The 20,548-nt window shown below is 36.8% G+C and overlaps 1 protein-coding gene across 2 annotated transcripts; it reads left to right on the top strand.

Moving 5' to 3' along the window:
• The first annotated feature begins 1,193 nt into the window (after positions 1–1,193).
• LOC140546203 (high affinity 3',5'-cyclic-AMP phosphodiesterase 7A-like) lies at positions 1,194–19,524 on the top strand. Of its 2 annotated transcripts, none has more exons than XM_072669422.1 (13): positions 1,194–2,149; positions 8,352–8,412; positions 9,847–9,981; positions 10,659–10,822; positions 11,479–11,542; positions 12,652–12,747; positions 12,861–12,961; positions 13,118–13,249; positions 15,988–16,079; positions 16,424–16,568; positions 17,565–17,661; positions 18,468–18,548; positions 19,083–19,524. In XM_072669422.1, the coding sequence occupies exons 1-13, from the start codon at positions 2,012–2,014 to the stop codon at positions 19,274–19,276; spliced, it is 1,500 nt and encodes a 499-aa protein (XP_072525523.1). In that variant the 5' UTR covers positions 1,194–2,011; the 3' UTR covers positions 19,277–19,524. The 2 variants fall into 2 exon arrangements, with proteins under 2 accessions (XP_072525523.1, XP_072525524.1); XM_072669423.1 differs by having other exon boundaries at positions 1,195–2,149; positions 10,683–10,822.
• The last annotated feature ends 1,024 nt before the right edge of the window (positions 19,525–20,548 follow it).

The following is a 20,548-nucleotide window of genomic DNA, read 5'->3' as shown; positions in this document are numbered from 1 at the left end:
AGACTCACCATGTTTTGTGAAATCGTCTTAACATTGTACATTTTGGAGTCATTTTACATTTTCATGCATTTAGCTTTAGTACAGTCTCTACATAGACTGCTCTGAGTACACAACACCCATAGCACCTCTAAATCAGGAGGGGAAGCTGGAATAGTGGTGCTACAACTATGGACATATTCAGACCATACTGTCTGTGCACCAGAAAAACCCTGCACAAAAATAATGTAATCACTTAAGAAGCCTTTATATGAATGGATGAATATATTAATTACTACTTAAGTTAAGTTACTTTATAACCAGATACTAAAATCAACAAAATATTTGGCCAAATGATACATGCATACACACATATACGAAAGCAGGTGTTTCAATAATGTTGCACTGCTTTAGTAAGCACTGCACTATCCTGCATTTATATAATCATACATAACATAATTTCTGCCATTATTGGAATGAATCTGATTAATATGATGACAATGACCCTTTTGGTTTGTAAATCATGGAAACAGACAATGTCCTCTCAGAAAACAAATTTTAACCCAACTAAGTTTTGTTATAGTCTGGCATTACCCAAATCCAGCACTAGAGGCCACAATATATCGATCTTCCTTCTGCAATGCAGAGCTTTTCGTTGATGGAACAAAAGTTCAAATTCAGGTCCCAGTGGTGCCATTCACCACCATAAATAATTTAGATTAATAATTTAATCTGTTTAGAGGAACTTGGTTTTGTATAATGTGTATTCAGTGTTTCCCTTACATTACGGAAGTATCTTATCTGGCGTAATCGATACAGCCCCTACTCCACCCAAACCTTACCTGAAGTGCTCAAAAAGTCTGCACATGAAATTGAGTATAGCAGGGGAAAATACCTGGTATTATAAAACATTAATTAAGGCCCATTTGGGCATGTTTCCTTAATTGATTAAATTTTTGTTTAATTTAACACTGACAACAAATACCACAAATGTTATGAGACACTTAATCTAATATGTTAAATTAAGCAACTAATTAGAAAAACAAGCAAAAATAAGTGCCTCGGACAGGGAGGGCAGCTCTTTGTGCAGTCGGGATTCCTTTTTATTGCTTAATCATTCCATCACGGAGCTGCCTCAGCAGAGGTCTGTAGCCAATACGCTTCTTCTCTCAGAGAAAATGTCTGTTTGTCATCCAATAAGAGGAGGTGGTATACTGCGAGGTCGAAATAATATGACGAGGCCGACTCTGGATAGTATGTTGCCAGATCCCACCTCCGCCAGTGGTTTTGTTTCGAAGAAGACCGGGGAAATGCGTCCCGTATCGAACAACCTGGCGTATCTCCGTCTCGTATTTTTTCCGTACAGTAGGCAAATCTTTCATTCCTTTTAGTCGAGATTGCGTTTATGGCTACATCGACAGGATGTCTGTTGTTTTTATCCGGGAAGCTGTTAGGCAGCTCTCTCGCTCTAGCAAGAGTAAGCTATGTAAATCCGGAGCGCTGCGGCCGCCTGCAGCGCGGGGACTTTGTTCGGATTGTTAAACTGCCACTCGCCAGCAGTTGCTGATCGGACGGGACGGACTCGTCTATATGTGACCTAGTTTCGCATTGTCGTCTTTTCGACTTTTCATTTCATGTTCACGCTCGAGAGGCCTCCGACAGTTTGATGTTGCAATCTCTGATAGAGGTTAGCTTCGATTGGACATGATACTGCTTTAACAAGAGGAAGCGTTTGGGCTAAGTGATGTTTTTGGTGCGCGGCCTATTTTTTGAGCTCTCGTTCAAGAAACTTAATCACTAAAATATGGGACAGAGCAAAGCACAATACAGGTGGAATAAACTGTCTGCCCAGTCGACGTCTCGTGTGTTTACCAAACCTGCGAAAACAGCGCGGTAGATTATATCCTAACCAGATCGTTATACTACATGCTCATTAAAAACTTAATGGATTCAAAACCTGTTTCAGTTTCCTGTGACGGTTTTTATTTGCTTTTATTTGACGTTGGCTTGTTGTACTGCATCTTCTGAATCTTCAATGGAAGTATGTTACCAACTGCCGGTGCTGCCGTTGGACCGGCCGGTACCGAAACACGTCCTTGGCCGGCGTGGCGCAATCTGCCTTACATCAAGTCCGGTCCTGTTCGGTGGTCCGGCACCCCGTCAGCTTTCAAAGGTACGTGAACTCCGACGGGTCCCCGTGCCAGGCGGAGCCAGGGCCTGTAAAGTTTAAAGACACAGTGGCTATATCACATCCAACGACCTCACTAGGGTTCCCCATGCAGCAGCTTACTTAGTATTTATTTATTACTATAACTTCTATACATTATTCGGCAACTAATATATACACTATTTTATGAGTTGTATAAGCACGAGAATGTGGCCCACATGCAGTTAATAAGGTTAAACATATTTAATACATCTTAGCATCTTTTGGTTATTCTTGTACAATATCCAGTGTTTCTATCATAACAATAAACTAGTTCCCTGTACTTAAATGTTACAGTTGTGTTGAATGTAAAATAGCCATACTGTGTTATTTAACAGCTAAGTTAGTACAAATACAAAGCAGGAAGGCCTTGGTTCAATCATGTGTTTCAAAGCAGGCCAAAAATGGCACTGTGAATCCACAGAAGCTTATATATGATCATTGGTGGTATAGAGCAAAAGAGTGACATAAGAGGTCAGCTGGAAAGGGCAGGGTATAACTGACAAATATACACCTGATAGGCTTGATAGTAAATTTACTTTTAGTCATTTAGTGTTTATTTATAACAGTATTACAAAAGCAAAGAACATGCTTGATTCATGTATACAGTAGCATAGTGAAAAGAAAGACCACTTTTTCCACAACAGTACTGTTTATAAATCACACTGCAGACTTATAATCACATTACAGAAGTTTTGACTTTTGCCAGTTACCACATACCTTTTAATTATAACATTATGGCATGAACTGGTTAACTAAAAACTAAATATGATCATGCCTGGAATACATCGCAAAATGTATTCCAAAGACTCAGTAGTGAAATGAACATTAAATTAAGAAAAAGCTACTAAGAAATGCTGGGAAGCTTCACCTGATTCACTACTGGCTGCTCAATATTTTTTTTTATATGCTTTGAAAATAAAAAGAAATGACTATAGAATCCAGCATCGTAATTTATTATTTCAAGATGCATTTCAGGTGGCACTATTGAATTATTGAATTTACTGCAGTGTTTTACTGTAAATGTACATTGAGCCTGTAAGTGTACACATACATGCATAGGTTACACCTGCATACCAACACACATGCGTGATTGATGTACGAGTGTTAAAGGGAAGTTAGAAGCAGAAAGTCAAGTAAACATTTTTTTGTATAGCAATTTTTACAACAAAGCAGCTTTACATAATTAGTAATTAGTAAAGGACAGAAAAAGAAATAACATGTTAAATAACAATGTTAAGCAGTATCAGAGTGTGTCTGATGACTCCAGCAATTCTGACTATAACAGCCTCATTAAAAGGAGAGAGCCAGAAGGTAACATAGACATGGGAGCACTCCCATGGACCTACAACCTTTATATAAAGGGGAAACATTAATTACCAAAAGCTAAACTAAACAGATGAGTTTTCACCCTAGATTTAAAGATTGAGACTGTGTCTGAGTCCCAAACATTATTTGGGAGACTTTATAAGAAAAGGCTCTTCCCCAGCTGAGGTTTTCTGAATTTTGGGAACTACTAAGAAGCCAACACCCTGAGATTTAAGTATTCTTGATGGTTCATAATATGTAATAAGATCTCGCAGCTACTCAGGAGCGAGGCCAAGTAGGGCTTTATATGTTAATAGAAGAATTTTGTAGTTAATACAGAATTGAACTGGGAGCCAATGAAGTGCTGATAGAACTGGACTGTTATGGTTAAATTTTCTAGTTTTAATAAGGACCCTGGCTGCAGCATTTTGAATTAATTGAAGTTTATTGACGTTCCTGCTGGAACAATCTGACAAAAGTGCAGTAATCTAGCCTTGAGGTAAAAAAAATGTGTACTAGCTTTTCTGCAACCTGTAGAGATAAGGAGTTTCTTAGTTTGGCAATGTTCCTAAGCGACATAAACGCTGTCCTACTAATATTAGCTATATGTTGCTCAAATGATAGATCTGAATCGAATATGACGCCAAGATTTGTAGCTGCTAGACCAGGAATGATGGAAGCATTAGCCAAATCTAGCAGTCTAATATTAAGTCTGATTAATGTTAAGACTAGTTTATTTCTAGTGTCTTTTGGACCTAAAAGGAGAACCTCAGTTTTGTCACTGTTAAGAAGAAGGAAGTTATGTGACATCCAGAGTTTTATATCCTTTACACAGTCCTCCATTTTCTTTAATCTAAATTTATTGTCAGGTTTGGCTGATATATAGAGCTGTGTGTCATCTGCATAACAGTGGAAATTAATGTCATGTCTGCTTATAACTGAGCCCAGTGGTAACATGTATAATGTAAATAATAGCGGCCCTAGAATAAAGCCTTGGGGAACTCCATAAAGTCCAAGCTGTTACTTCTCAGAATGAGTCTCTGAAAGCAGTACCTTATCCTATCCTCACTCTTTCTCTGAAAGAACAGGATAAACTCTCAGTTCACATTTGATGTTATACTGACACATGGCACAGCTTTAGATAACAAAGAGACACATTGCTAGACAACAAGAGCACATCACTGCACTGGACCTCTTGGTTCAAGGCTCTTTTAACCAAGCACACACAAGCCCACTCACAAACTCACCATACATACACTCACACGCACACTCATACACTCTGTTGTTAGGGAATAAAAGGACTTTTCAGCTCATTCAAATGTAATGTAAATCCTACAACCACCCCCTCTGCAGGAAGAAAACAGAGACATGTGGAACTAACTGACACACAGAGTATCTCTAAACGGACACTGTTTAGAACACACACACACTGATATAGACTTCTATCTTCTATATTGTCGATACATGTTTTTGTCTCGTCAGTATCTAATGTTCTTTCACTAAAACCACTAAACACGAAAAAAATAGAACAGTAGGTTTGTCATAGTTAATAATACCAGATTCAGTATTTTGTACTTCTGTAGTATGTTGATATTTCATTTTGAGTTGAAAATGGACAAATTTATATTTTTCTAAGGCAAATCCTTTTGCTGGCAAATCCAGCATATACTTGCAGAAATAACATTACACCATGACAGCACAAGAGAGTTGTAAATTGTCATTATCAAACCTGATAATACACATTTTGCTCCACCCCAATTTGCTACAAATGTTTGGGTATTTTTAGCTGATGTAAACCATTATGCTGTTTGCTGAAAACAAGAAGCTGGAGATTAGTCATGTGACCTGAGAACTTTGGGATAAGAAAGTGAAAGCTGTCTCTAGTAAAACTGGGAGTTCGTCCCAATTGGGTACTACACACTGATAGTATAAGGTATATACTATAGACTAATCTTAGTGTGTGTTTGGCAGGGTTGTAGACAATTTGTAATAACCACCACTGCACTTGCATCAATGTCAGCTTTTTCCCCCTTATCGCATCCATCCAAACCCAACTGTTTTTAAGTATGCACTGCAGAATTTTGAATATACTTAACATTGACACTTTTCTCTATACTGCATACAACATACCTAAATACTAGTCAGTATTACTAATTAGTTTGCAATTGGGACGCACCCTGTGGTTTTACATGTGAGTTGTGGCAAAAATGGGAAACATGGTCATTTAGATCCATGGACACTGTTATCTAAAGGACATTTTTATTTATCATTCCCAAAATACATTTTACCATCATGCATTTAGGAATATTATTCAGTGTATTACTAATTAAGGCTTATTATTCAGTAACTATTGCAATGTATTTTCTAAATACTAGTAAGTTACATATTTATGGGTGAATGAAGGAACTAAAGTAAGGAACTACATATGGGCCTTTAGGTTTTAAGGGGTTCTGAGGGGAATTAGGGAATTCTAAGGGAGTGATAATGGAGGTCAGGTTTCCCCTTTCAGAGTGGTGCATCAGCTGCTTCCCACATGATAACTGAGCTGCTACAATTTAGTAGTATCACTGATAAACATCAAGAAAATGGCTGCATGCAGGGGCAATTCTCCCCCCAAAATTAAAAAAACAATTGTAAAGGAAGTACATTTGACATTTTGGGTGGGAGAAACACTGTGACTGGAAAGGTTCAAACAGATCTGAGAAAATTTCTTTAATGCTGAACCTATGAGCCACAAAACCATTGCTTGGTTAACAAAGTATTACAAATGAAATTGTATTAGAGGTCAAATATAATAAGGGATAAACAAAAGATAAATAAAAAAGATAAAGAGCAATAAAGAGATGCACAATGCCTAAGGTACTAGGTCACCCTACTGTGGGCAATTAAGTCACATCATTTTGACTTTATTCCCTTACCTAAACCTGGCTATATCTGAGGCTGACAGCCTGGCCACACACACACACACACACACACAGGAACATGCAGTTAGGAGTTGGGCATCGTCTATTTCATCATATCGTCTATCATTCTATAATATTAATTAGCTTATATACATACAGTACTAATCTAGGATAATATCAACGCATACCAAACAAACAAAATAGCAAAATAGCTTGCTTCTCTGACTCGCATTCAAACAGTGTACAGTGGTTGATTGACAACCTGCAACATTAGCTTGCTAGATTAAAAAAGTCAGATAGCTAACCCCTACCTAATAATAACAACATAAGGAGTGATCTGTGATTCAGTGCTGCTAATGACTGTAATGTATTGGTGCTGAGTGATAAAGTAAACAATCCTTGTCTGTGCTACTTAATGAAGCCACCACAACAAAGACTATCAAATTGTAAATGACACTAGTGCATGCGTGCATGTGTGTGTGTGTACGACACACACACGTGTGCTGCACGACTTTGTGGAGAGCGGGCTGGGGGAAAGGTAGGAGAGAGAAAGTGCATCATGTCATTTGTGAGGAAAGGGGGGCTGCTGTATTTTCAATGTTAAAATATTATGTTTTACCATATCTTTCTATATTTAACATTCTTTCTATGTTTAACTTTGTTATTTTTTGAAAGACAACCTTTACTCTTATTTTTTAGGGTGCCAAGTCTTTTTTGTCAGGGTTAGTTCTGAGTCAGCCAGTGGCACATGGTTTGTAACTGAAGGAAAGGTGCTATACCCCAGGAGAATTTGTGCATTGGTGTGTTTGGCATTTGGAAGAGACTGAAAGATGTGTATGTGTGTGTAAATGATTCTGGCTAGGGTTTAAGACAAAACACAGGCATTCGTGTTTTGCGTGCACACAATCTTGAGTTTTGCCTAGAGCTACAGGTCAAACCATCGCACATAGACATCACACACACTCCCAGTCTGATCTATATTGAAAAGTTTTAGGAATGGATACATGCAAAGAGAGTTGTATAATATAAACATGAGTATGCTCTGTGTGTGCGTGCGAGTGTGTGTGTGTATTTGATTACATTTGAATTTTCAGGTACTGTTGGTTTTAGCATTTGCATAATATTTGACAGTGAAAAGTTAACACAAAAGAAGCCTGTCTAACTGGCCATCCCACACAAACATACACATAGAGCTCCCCATGCACTCAGGCATATTAAAGGCAAATTTGTGCAGAATACCTAAAAAAGTGAAAAAGTAAAAGTAAAGAATGTTGTAATGCATTTTTGAGCCTGGGACACTATATATCTAATCAAGCCTCATGTGTTAAATGAAATCAATTTTGACTTTTACATCCATCACCACAAAATAAATATTGATATAATCAGACTCAATATACTGATATAATCAAAAAAGTAAATCCATCAAAAACAGGATACACCACAAGTTCACATTCAGTACGCAGTACACAAAGAAGAAACAGCTTAGGAACATTTTCAATATCTCAATTTTTAATATTATCCTACCTACTGAGAACCTACAAATTGCTGGACAAATATTTTTTAGTTTAACAGCTTAGGAACAATTTTCAATATCTAAATGTATTTAAAAAAACGTATGTAAAACATAAAATTGTACATACTACATAACTAGTAATTGTGATTTGTGATTTGACAGTATAATGATAAAAAGTAGTAGAGAACCTACAAATTGCTGGACAAAGATATTTGCGTTATCTCAGAAACTATGGGGCATTGAAAAAAATGGTTTCAAACATATATTAAGCATAGTTTATTCTAAAAAAACAAAATAAGATAACCAGACGAGTGACAGTGTAAGAGCCAAGGCTCTTTTTAGCCAGTTTCAGAATATCTGTTTTAAGTTGGTTAGGGCTGTAAAAATATTTTCCAGTATTGTTAATAGCATGTTGTTTCGTTTGTTTCATTGTGTTTACTTGCAGAGACGAGGAGCAGTTTCATATGACAGCTCAGACCAGACGGCACTCTACATCCGCATGCTTGGTATGTTAGCATCTCACCACAAACACACATATTAAATACACATCATATACTTAGAGAAAACTCATTGATGGTCATTAAACAGTCTGTAACTTAATAAATTCCTTGTAAACCTCCTACACACAACCCACACCTGCCACATTACATCATTAGATCAAGTAAGATGAATGCTGGACAATTTTTAAAATACCAATCCAGTGTATTTATCACCAAAAGTAATGAGTAATATTTACTCAATTTATTTCTTATTAAAGTTAGCCAAGATAAAAACTCAAACACCCAATTTGCCAATGATGGTACTGTACATACGTTTCTTGCACTGATGTGAGAAACCATATCCCAGTGTTCCCACAGTTCTCCCGTGCACATTCTCAGCTGTGTCCATTACACGTTTTTAGCATCACACTCTTGGCTATGTTTTAATAAAATTTTGCCATTTTGCAACCTCTTGGAACTGAAATTCAGTTATAAATATTATAATACATGGGGTCAGTTCGTATTTGTAAAGCCATTATTTGCATATTCTGTTGTACTAATGTTTACCTATTGTTTTTTATTTGTTTGTTTTATGATTCCATTTTAATTTATTTATAATCTATGTCTTGCTCTTTGACTTTTCATATTATTATTCTTTCTTTATCTCTTTTTTAAGTTTTCTTAAATTTAACCTCTAATCTTAAATCTTATCATTCCAATTTATCTTAATTTGTTTTATATCTTACTTATTTTTATACATACATTTCTTTTATTTTCAAGTCAGTATTTTATGTATTAGCTCAGTCACATTATACATGAGGGTTGTTCTTAGTGTGCTTTGAATTTAAAGAAAGGTTAATTGATTGTTGATGATCAAGGAAATTCACCCCATGTTTTGACTGTGCAATGCTCAGAGAAATTGCAAAAAAAACCTAGCAATAGAGCTATATCTCAAACTCTACAGACATCAGTTAGCTTGTTCAGGTTCTACAATTAGAAAAAGACTGTACAAGTATGGCTTGTTTGAAAGGCTTGCTATGAGAAAGCCTCTTCTTTCTAAGAAAAACACAGTAGCATGGCTTAAGTGTCATTTGAACAAATCACAAGATTTCTAGAACAATGTCCTTTGGACAGACGATACAAAAGTGGACATGGTTGGCCATAATGCACATCGCCACATCTGGCAAAAACCAAACACAGCATATCAGCACAAACACCTTATACCAGCTATCAGGCATGGTGGTGGAGGGGTGATGACTTGGACTTGATTTCCAGCCACAGCCTGATCACAGCTGTACATACTGCGCACACAGTTTTACAAGCAGATGGAAGCAGATAACAGTGTATTTTTTGGAACAACAGTATACACTACACACACACATGCTGGCACACTAAGACTATAACTTAGTACCTGAGAAAATGTATGCTGTTCCTTTATGTGCTCTGTATATGGTATTATAGATGTTCGATTGAGAGCTCAAATATACACGCCAGAGAGACCAGAGAGATCAGAAAAAGACAAGAATAAAGACAGACATGATAGGACACAAAGAAGACAGCACGTGCAGTTCTGCACTGACTTTAGACCTCTACAATGTAAGTACACACACACACACATCAAAAGGTTACACATTTTTGGTTAACATTTTTGTTATTTTGGTGATATTTTATATATTGTGATTGTTTTTATAATTGATTTTTATTGTATAAATCCATGCATTGTGTGTAAGTGTAAGCAATACAATTTACATTATTAGGTTATTAGGTTATTTAGAACTATTTTGTAGCATGTAAATTGTTTACAATGAGAGCTAGCCAGGCTAAAGTAGAGCCTCCACACAGTGAGGTTAGTTTTAACCACAACTAAGTCTTCTAAGAGAAACAGAGAAGTAAATAAAGTTTAAGGCATTTTATTCTATTTATTCTGTTTATTCACAGATTCATCTATATATGCTATGAATGTTATGTAAATATAATGTATTTATTTTTTTGTTCTGATATTACCTGTTCCACTTTGTGGTCTAATGTTGGTCATGCTCGAGCACTTTCGTTTCTTTTGTAAAAATACAAATCATATTTACTGAAAATATGATTAACTGAAAATGCTTTCTTATTTTGCTAAAACACAACCTTGAATTCATCTATAGCCATCAAATTATGAATGTGTCTGAAATACAATATCTGGAAGGTATAGGTAAGAAGGTGGTGAGATATTTGAAGGATGGTCACCTGGTAAACAGATGTTCTGGTGTTGTTTGCGTGTTTGTAAACAGGGTGTTTTGGTGTTGTTTGTGCAGCGCGGGCGGACACTGTGGGATCAGAAGCAGAGCAACCAGTCAGAAGTGTTCTAAGCTTCCAGAAAAACCTGCATTCTTCTCATTTCAGCAGAAATCACACACACCACACTTTAGATCGAGAGTATGTCGGCCAAGCTAAGGTGAGAGACAGAAAAAGACTACAAAAACAGAGATAGAAAGAGTAGAACTTAGAACTGTGACCAAAGTGAATCCCTATTCCCTCATTAGTATTGCACTATATAGGGTGAAGTATTTAGTGAACTAAATAGCGGTAAAAAACAATCAATAAATGATTTCGGACACTTTCTCTTCAGTGTCTATGTTCACCAGTCGAATAAACAAACCAGCAATCGAGATGTTTCTTAATATCTAGAAGACACAGGTGTAAAGTTTTGAAACAAGCATGATAAGAAAAAAAAATTAAAACCTGTGTGGGCTACATTCCATAATCTACAATTACCTTTTTTTGCTATATGATGATGCGCAGCATTAAACACATGAAATTATACATGTATCATGATTATACATTTTGTTTTTAGTATTTTATGAGCTACTGTTAAAATCTTTATTTAGTAATGAGAGAATTGCTATGCACTCTCTTCCATATACAGCTGATGTAGAGGCCAATCATATTCACTAGCAACAATGAGTGGATTGTGGGAGAATTATACTGTGTACAAATTATACTTCACATTTCAAAAATGTTTTCTTTTACATTTCTAATAGATGTTAAGAGTGTGTGTATTTACTTTGTTGTGTTTGATGTTTATTGTGGTGTATCTCTCCCCTGTGGTAGTGTATGCTGCGGAAAGTTGGAAGCTGGAACTTTGATATCTTCCTGTTTGATCAGCTCTCAAATGGTGAGCCATCTGCTGGGAACTGGTTGTAACTGCAGTAATCACTCTCCTTTATGTACTGTATAGAACTACCTAAAAAAAAAACATCACTCACTTCACAATACCAAATACCCTACCAAACTGTGGTCTACCACTGTATAATAAACTTTTACAGTTTTACAGTTTTACAGTTTTACCATTCAGCATGTAGATGGGCCTGTCACGATACCAATTTTTTTAACAATATGTTGTACCAGAAATAATTACGAAAAATAATATTACTGTAATTTCAAGAACATAATATGTCACTGTTATGATAATATAATGTACATACTAATTCAAGTATTACCCTTTTAAAGAGCAATACATGTTTAAATATTATGAGTATTCAGACCTTACTAATTAACTGAAATACCGGAACTGAAATATTAATGTTTAAATATTTCACTATTGAGCATCTGTAATAGCTACCTGTTGGGAAAGTCTGTCTCCAACTGCATTTTTTGTTTCCAGATTGGAAAACTGGAAATTATTGAACATGTATCGTGCTTGTTTTTAACTAAATGAAAGATAAAGATGATTGTCCCACCTACGTTTGGAGTGCATGGTTGTGCGTGTCCTCTAAAATGACCAGAATGCACCAGATAAAACACACTTTAAGGACTGTATGCTACGATGTGACATGGCACAGGCATTAGAACGAACAAACCATGGCTGCAACCACTTATAATAGTTGTTAGTGGATTTCTCTCAAAACAGGTGCATCTTGTTCATTAATGACTTTCAAAATCAGAAGTAATCAGGGAATATATTTTCCTATAGTTTCATTCTTGACCTACCCTTAGTGAATATAGCTTTTAATTATAATTATATATAATATAATATAAATTATAATTATACTATATATATATATATATAATATATAATTCAATAAGTATAACACACTCCTTGCATGCTTCTGTGACGATATTATACCTCCAGGATTATTCGCAATAACACACTCCTTCTTGTGTTCTATTGTATAAATAAATCAAATCATAATATCAAGATAAAACTGTCATGTTTTAATATTATATGTATTAAAGATCAAAACTTTACCAACTCTACCATAATCTTCTGTCTTTTTGACACAGGAAAAAGTTTAGTATATTTAACCCTTCACCTCTTCAGTGAATATGGTCTGATAAAGCTCTTCCAGCTGGACCAGCTCAAACTGAGACAATTTTTAGGTAAGAAGTCCACATACAGACAAATGTTTGGTTTGCTAAATACAGCTAGAAATACAGACTTCAAATGTACTGTCGGAGACGTTGTGATATTTTGTTTTTTGCTTTCGTAATAGTGATGGTACATGAAGCCTACCACAGTGAGAACCCATATCACAACGCTCTCCATGCTGCTGATGTTACACAGGCCATGTACTGCTACTTGCAGGAACCACAGGTTTGTGTGTTGTTGAGGGGGGAGGGTGTAAAACAGGGGTAAGAGGAGAAAAAGGGTAACATACACTGTACTTTTAACACCATGGTTATAAGAATGTCTTACATAATCACCGATACTGTTAATGAAATATTATATGCATGTCTTGTATATTTACAGCTCTCTGAGTCTTTGACATCCTGTGATATCCTGTTGGGTTTGCTGGCTGCTGCAACTCATGATTTGGATCATCCAGGTTTTAATCAAACCTTCCTCATCAAAACCAACCACTACCTGGCTTCACTCTACCAAGTAAGAACCCACACACTCTAACTGTGGCTCAGCAGAAACATGTTTAGTAACTGAAATTTGCTGTTGATTTCACACGATAAATAAGGCACATCAGAAACAGCACAAACACACTGAATCGGGACATCCCCAAAACAAGTTTTGCCCCTGTAAAATGTAGAGTTTCTTAATGCTGAGTATTTGCCCATTCAGAACCTAGAGGACGCTAACGCTCATGCACATATGTATCAGTACAGAGTACATCTCCACACACACAAATTTTACTACAGATTTTACTGTAGTGTTTTAAAGGTACTGGGAGATCAATGGTCAGGAAGGTCAGCAAGACTGGGTTTCAATACTAAACACAGTGTTCCACACTGCAAACCTTTTTATTTACCTACTCTCTGAGATCAAACTAGTGGTTCACTGTTGAGGCAAGCTGAATATAAGAAGCTGAGGCGGATAGGGTGTTACGTTAGGCTAGCAACAACATATCTTTGTGTTTGTATAAATAATACACAGTTTAGATAACGTGCTGTTAAATAATACTGAAGTGAAATCACTTTATTTTTAGTAACAGTTTAATGGAACAGTATAACAGTATAATGGACTGATTTATTTAGTATAGCAGCAATTATTCTTCGGATTATTGTTTTATAGTGTGTAGGCATCTTAAAATCCAGTCTTGCTGACTTTCCTGACCATTCAACTCCCTGGTTCTTTAAAACACTACAGTAAAATCACTTTGTGTGTGTGGAGGTTTACACACTCTGTACTGATATATGTATGTGCATTAGCATTAACGTGCTCCAGGTTCTGAATGCACTCCTAAACAAAAAAGGCATGTATGTTCTTCCTTTGGGAAAACAGAGCGTTTGGCAATATTTTTATACAGTTTCAGATATTAGGTTGTTTTCATCTTGCCTTATAAAGGGACTATTTACCTATTTTCTGAGAACATGCTGGTGGTTCACTGTTGACGCAAGTTGAAGAAGTTGAGGTGGACAAGTGTTAAGTTAGGCTAGCAATAACAATGTTACAAGGAAAGTATGAAAACATTTTAAAAGAGAATCCTTACAAGCTTAAATGTAAGCTCTGTTTGCAAGAATTAGCTATTCATTCAACAACATTGAACACTGCAAACTGCTTGAATAGCTATAGGCAGCCATTTTACCAATTATCTGGGTGGATTTAATGCAGGCAATGAGTCTATATACAGGGCTAATTCAAATGTGTATCTCTGCTATTGCTAAAATAGTCTGTAATCTGTCATCATTGGGATTAAAATAGCTGATACCCGATCAATTAAAATATCCCTGGATTGGCCCCAATCCCGATCCCTACACGCACTCCACAAGGACCGCTGGGCAGTTTCCAGGTGCGCCAAATTGAAAATAAACCTGCAACACTACTGTCAGCAAAAAGGAGACAAAATCAGCGCCATTATAAACTACTTCACGATTATGGTCAGAAGAGGCAAGCTCCCAACCAGCAGCTCTGTGAGACACTCAGCCACAGCCCCGCCACACACAAACAAAGTGGTTATGTTACCTACTGTGGTGTTAAACTCATTCCCGTCATCACCGCAGTTCTTATTTATTTATAAAATTGATAGTTAGGCTCAGTGGCTTAGTGGTCAGATGTGCAGCCACTGTGGCCCGGAGATGAGTGCTAATCCTGTGCACCATAGTCTGAGACACCGCAATTGGTCATGTTCTCTCTGGGTGTGTACATGGTGCTCTCTCCCCCTATCACTCTTTTGGTGATCCTAAAAAAGGGATTGTTGGCTGGCACAGGCATCTGTTAGCTGGTGTGGTGGAGCTGGGGACCAGCTGCTTTCCGCTAAGTGTGTCTGAGCCTTGTCTAGGGTTGGTCTGTATAAAGATAATACGGTGCACAATTGTACACAAAATAATGATAGTATCTCTAAATGAGGACTGGTGTCTGAGAATAAGTGTCTGATGTATCAAGTTTCTATTCTGTGTCTAGTACACATAGCAAATAGCCCATTAATTTAGGGTGGGGTGCTTTATCACTGATTGGTAATGTCACACACTAAGGGATATTTAACCAAACATTAGGTATGCTGTATTAATGTATGTATATATTTTTGTTATTATTGTATAAAAAACGAATTCAATTAAAAATGTACAGTGTGTACATGTGAATAGGTTAGGACATCCCATGAAAAACTTCATTTTTAGTATATTTAAACATATCAGCATTTTGGATTCATTTGTCCAAAGCACATTGTTTCAGATGTCTTAGTCTTGACCTGGCCATGTTGACAGCTGATTTTTAAGTGTGAGATCTTTTTAAATCCCTTCTTTCTGAAGGCCACAGAAAGCTATTTGGATAATAACACTTACTTTACCAATCAAGAGCAAACTAAAATGTCTGAGGTTGAAAAAAGGTCAGCTAAAATTCCAAATAATGACGTTCTAATCAGCTGCAGCTGCACCTGATTCACATATTAGGCATTTGACATAGTAATAAATGTGGGGGTGTCCTAACTTTTTCCTCACTGGAAAATAGTATTTTTATTAATTACTTAGGTCTGAAATCAGACCTCAGAAATAGTTAAAGTGTGACAACACATTTCTTACTCAGGTGTTGGTGGTGCTTCCTAAGTTGGTGGTGCATGAATTTTAAAAGAAGCCACACAGGCAAAGCCAAGAGTTGTGAAGAACAATGTCAAAGAAGAAATTTAACTGTGTTTGTGTATGTGTGTTTATTTATGTGTGATATGTCTCTTACAGAACACATCTGTACTGGAGAATCATCACTGGAAATGTGCTGTCAGCTTGCTTAGAGAATCAGGTCTTCTGTCCCATTTTCCATCTGAGGACAGGTACACACACACAAAACACTCTATTGCATTTATGCACTCAACCCAAGACAATCTTTAAAAGTTGTAAATTCAGTAATAGTAAATTATTAGTTACTTAACTAACTTTTTTTGTCTGGAACTTGACTGCTGTTTCTCTGTGCCTTTTAGACCCTGTGCTTCATAAGCATAGTGCAATTAGTAGGCAGTCCTATGCACAGTTTATATTAGCAACAATCTTCAGTGACCATTAATTTTAGATGTATTTGGAACACATGACTGATTCCATACACTTTTGCACTGTTCCTCATGTGTCTACATCGAATCATTGTTGCATAATTGGAATAAAAACATGTGTGTGTGTATAGGCAGAACTTGGAGAAACGTTTGGGGTCTCTGATTCTGGCGACTGATATTAGCAGACAGAATGAATATCTGAGTGAGTTCAGAGCTCACCTGGACCGAGCAGACCTACACCTGAACAATAGCCAGGAAAGACACTTCATACTACAGGTGCCCATACAGCAACACAGTATACACAACACAGACAACACACAAATAATGCTGCATAGTATACAGAATACCTTCTACAAACAGCTTGCCCAATTTATACTGCAACACTGGACACATACATATAGGCCTGCCATGACTCGACTTATTGTACAATGTATAAACATGACCTTCATCATTTATTCAGTGCAGCATGCGCAATGACCATATGCGCATATCTGACTCAAACTTAGCCGAACCTACTGTAAAATGTGTAAAACGAACAAGCCTCTTTTGGGGGTAGTAAAGACTTAACACCACTAACCATATACACACTGAGAGCTCTCAGCATAGTAAATATCAGAACACAGGCACTAACAACATAAAAGTGATTGTTCTATCATTATATAACAATGGTAATACATTGAGCATGGTCACACATCTGAAGTGGCATCACTGTGGTATGTCAGTGGAGAGCAAACTAGGTCTCCCTTTTTTTCAAAAAAGTTATCCAAAAAGTTCCGCAATCCATTTTGGACGGACCCCTAGACAGATAAAGATGCTTGAAGCTAAATGTTCTAGCTAGATGTTACTTGAAGCTAAATACTTAATAGCTGTTTTCCTATATAAAACTTCAGCATCAAGCCTGAAAGCTTGGAAGAGTAGGGTAGTAAGCTTGGTTTTCAAGTTAGATTACACAGCTCCTGTGTGGCTACATTTTGGCTTGAAGCAGAATAAGCAAGCAGACCACCTGTTTTTTTTAGGATATTTTAACTTTTTTTTGTATTTCAGTTCTAATGTCTGCATATTCTTAATTATAAACAGTTACTGCTTTTGCATTATAGAGCTATTTTATTATTATTATATCAGTCGTATAACATGGTGTTAAAATGACAATAATATAATTTATTGCATTTATTTCGGAGACACGTGACAGGCCTACATACATACGCTTTACCCAGCTCAGACACCAACTTAAGCAAAAGGGATTTGTATTTTGCCTCTTTTTTTTTTTAACAGATGGCTCTGAAATGTGCAGATATCTGTAATCCATGTAGACCCTGGCACCTAAGCAAGTTGTGGAGCCACAAAGTTACTGAGGAGTTCTTCAGTCAAGGTACATGCATCTCACTCTTCACACACTGCACAACATATTGACTTCAGTGTACTCTCTTTCTGTACACCTCTTTAAAGAAATTCAGTTCAACTGCTCATTAAAGATGGCCATGTACAATTATGTGTTTACTTAAGTTATAGTTATGAGTTATGAGTGATGTCTGCTGAAGGAGTCAACAGAAAATTATTACGAGCAGAGGAATGCATATAAATTGTACACATGACAGGAAGGCTTCTGATAGTATAGAATGGGCTAGTTCTGGGTGATATGACCTCAAATCAATTTCACGACAAATTGAACACTTGACTCGATTATGATAAATGAACGATTATTGTGACAAACAGTGGACATGGCATTTTTCTTTGGTACAAGCTACTCAAGTTGTTCAGTTGGCTTGATGTTCTCATAACACATAAAACACAGGGCCGCTAGTTGAGAGTTTGCTTTTTCTTACTAAAATGCAATTTACTTTATATTGATTTTATCCTCTCCGCAATCATGATAATTTCATCTCGTCTGCAATCATGAGTTTGCTGACAGTAGCGAGTGGATTTACTTTATAATAGTTTAACAATAGTTTGACTTTAAACAAAAACTGCACAGGGGTCCTTGGGGGTTCATTTGTGTGCTAAGTTTGCCATGATGTGATGCAATATAGATGTCAATGAAGTTGTTGTAATGTTTGTGTAGGAAAATGTGAAGGGAGAATGTTTCAGAGTAAGTGTACGAATTTTTAGGGACCACACAGTGAAGGATTGTGTGACAGAGTAGCAGTTTGTGTGTTCTCTGTATGTGTGTGTCAACAGGTGACATTGAAAGGAGGTGCCATCTGGATGTGAGCGATCTTTGCGACAGGAACTCAAACAGTGTGGACAAAGTACAAATCGGTACCTGAGGCAAAGACACACACACACACACAAATGCTTATCCACAAACATTTGCACATATTTGCATACATAAATAATATAAGACATCATTAAAAAATTGTTTTCAAGATCTTTTAAGCCTTTCCAAGCTCATGTTTATTTACAACCTTCTTTCTAAAGGCCTTAGTAAGCTTTTTCAGTCTTTCAGTAGTGATACCACTCACTTCAACAGCAAACCAAATGTGTGAGATTTAAAAAAAACAGGCACTTACTTCTGTCCTAACGTTTTTCTCACAGGAATTGCATAAATTGAGTTTATTTTAATTACATTTCACAAATTATTTTTAAAAAGCACATGTTTAGTTGTATTTGTTTAGGTATATTACATTTATCTCTCAATACTGATAAAATGAAGATTAAATGTCCATATGTTTAAATATGTCAAAAGACATTTTTTAGGTTTTTGTGTATGTTCATTTATGTGCTAATATAGTTCACTTACTTATTTACTCAATTTTGCATACAATCATTCTCATATTCTCTGTTTCTCTATAGGGTTCATATCGTTTGTGGTGGAGCCGTTGTTTGTGGAATGGGCTCGTTTCTCAGACACACCCCTTTCCCATATTATGATAAGTCACATGACTTCTAACAAGTACAACTGGACCCACTTACCACAGGAGGACCTTAGGGAAACTACCAGGAGCACATCCTCCAAAACTCTACCTCAGGGTGGCCTGGGGCCATGACTTCTTTGTACACACAAATATACTCAGAAACTCACACAAACATAAACATATACTGTACCTATGCCAAGGAAGGTAAGAGACTGACGCACTGCCAACCACAAGGAGTACACACACCTACACAGACACACAAATGCTTGCACACACTCCCTACTTTATTAAACCACTAATATTTCTAATGACATTTTATTTATTATATTTAAAGCATTTTTTCTTTTTTAACTAGAGCAATACAGAGATACCTCACACTGCCTATTCTTCCAGTGCTCCTTATTATGCTTCTGTTTAATTTATTTTGTATTTGAAACTGCTGAAAGAGCTAGAGAGAATGGAAAACAAAATCGCACATACACAAACTGACCGTGGTGAGGGTGTGTGTCATCTGGAATTGATGTGCCATTATACTGTTCTTGCTATTGAACTGTGCAAGGGATGAAACGTGTTACTGTCATATGCCAGACTTTACTTATATACTGGGTTTTTGCTCATTCTACACGCGTGTGCATCCATGCTCAAAGAAGTGAAGTGCACTGATGCATGTAATGCCATAAATCAAGATGTTTCGGTCTTTACACTGTGAATCGTGAGCGAGTCGCTCTCGCATGCATGCATAGCACATCATAAAGTAGCACTACTACTACTGTCCCTGCAAACACAAATACACAAACAGACTATATATGCATACGTTTGTAAGCACTTACTTCTGCAGCATTTCATATGAAATCAAGGGTATTAATAGTAATGCCCCCTTAACTACAGCAACAGTCTCTTCTACAAAGGCTATTCATTAAATGTTGGACCATTACCATGAGGGTTTGGTTCCATTTAGTCACAGGAGTGTTAACGAGATCAGGTACTCATGTTTGTTGGTTAATTTTGCCATTCTTACTCATAAAGCTATTCAGTGGTCCTCCATTACTGCGGGGAATGCCATTCCACTGTTTGTAGCCCAGTGCTGGAGAACGTTATACTTGGCATTGGGCAAGGTGACCATAGACTCATGTACGACCGCTCAAGAGCATTCCTACTCAGTTGGCTGTGCTTTTCTATGAGGATTAAACAAACTCTCCGTGCATAACTGAATGCCAGTGTCAGTAAAGGATGCACCTTAAAATAGCTAAATTCACTAAGAATGTGTTGACAAATGTTTGAACATATTCACATTTGTAACCCTACTCAGTCAGAATTACAGTGTGTGGAGGTTTTACATCTTGTCTGCAGAGCCAGCCTGTGATGTGGGTTTTCCTACAGAAACTGCAAACTTTCCTAGCTAGA

This window comes from Salminus brasiliensis, chromosome 23, assembly GCF_030463535.1.
Source record: "Salminus brasiliensis chromosome 23, fSalBra1.hap2, whole genome shotgun sequence".
In the NCBI taxonomy this organism is placed as follows: domain Eukaryota; kingdom Metazoa; phylum Chordata; class Actinopteri; order Characiformes; family Bryconidae; genus Salminus; species Salminus brasiliensis.
Note: the sequence above shows the minus strand (reverse complement) of the source record. Positions and strands in the feature narration are given on the sequence as shown.

Bases quoted from the DNA above. Each gene is read 5' to 3' on its own strand.
- LOC140546203 (XM_072669422.1), top strand. From the start codon at position 2,012: ATGGAAGTATGTTACCAACTGCCGGTGCTGCCGTTGGACCGGCCGGTA. The intron at 11,543-12,651 runs GTGAGCCATCTG...TTTTTGACACAG, and splicing joins GTTTGATCAGCTCTCAAATG to GAAAAAGTTTAGTATATTTA. The intron at 17,662-18,467 runs GTACATGCATCT...GTGTGTCAACAG, and splicing joins TGAGGAGTTCTTCAGTCAAG to GTGACATTGAAAGGAGGTGC.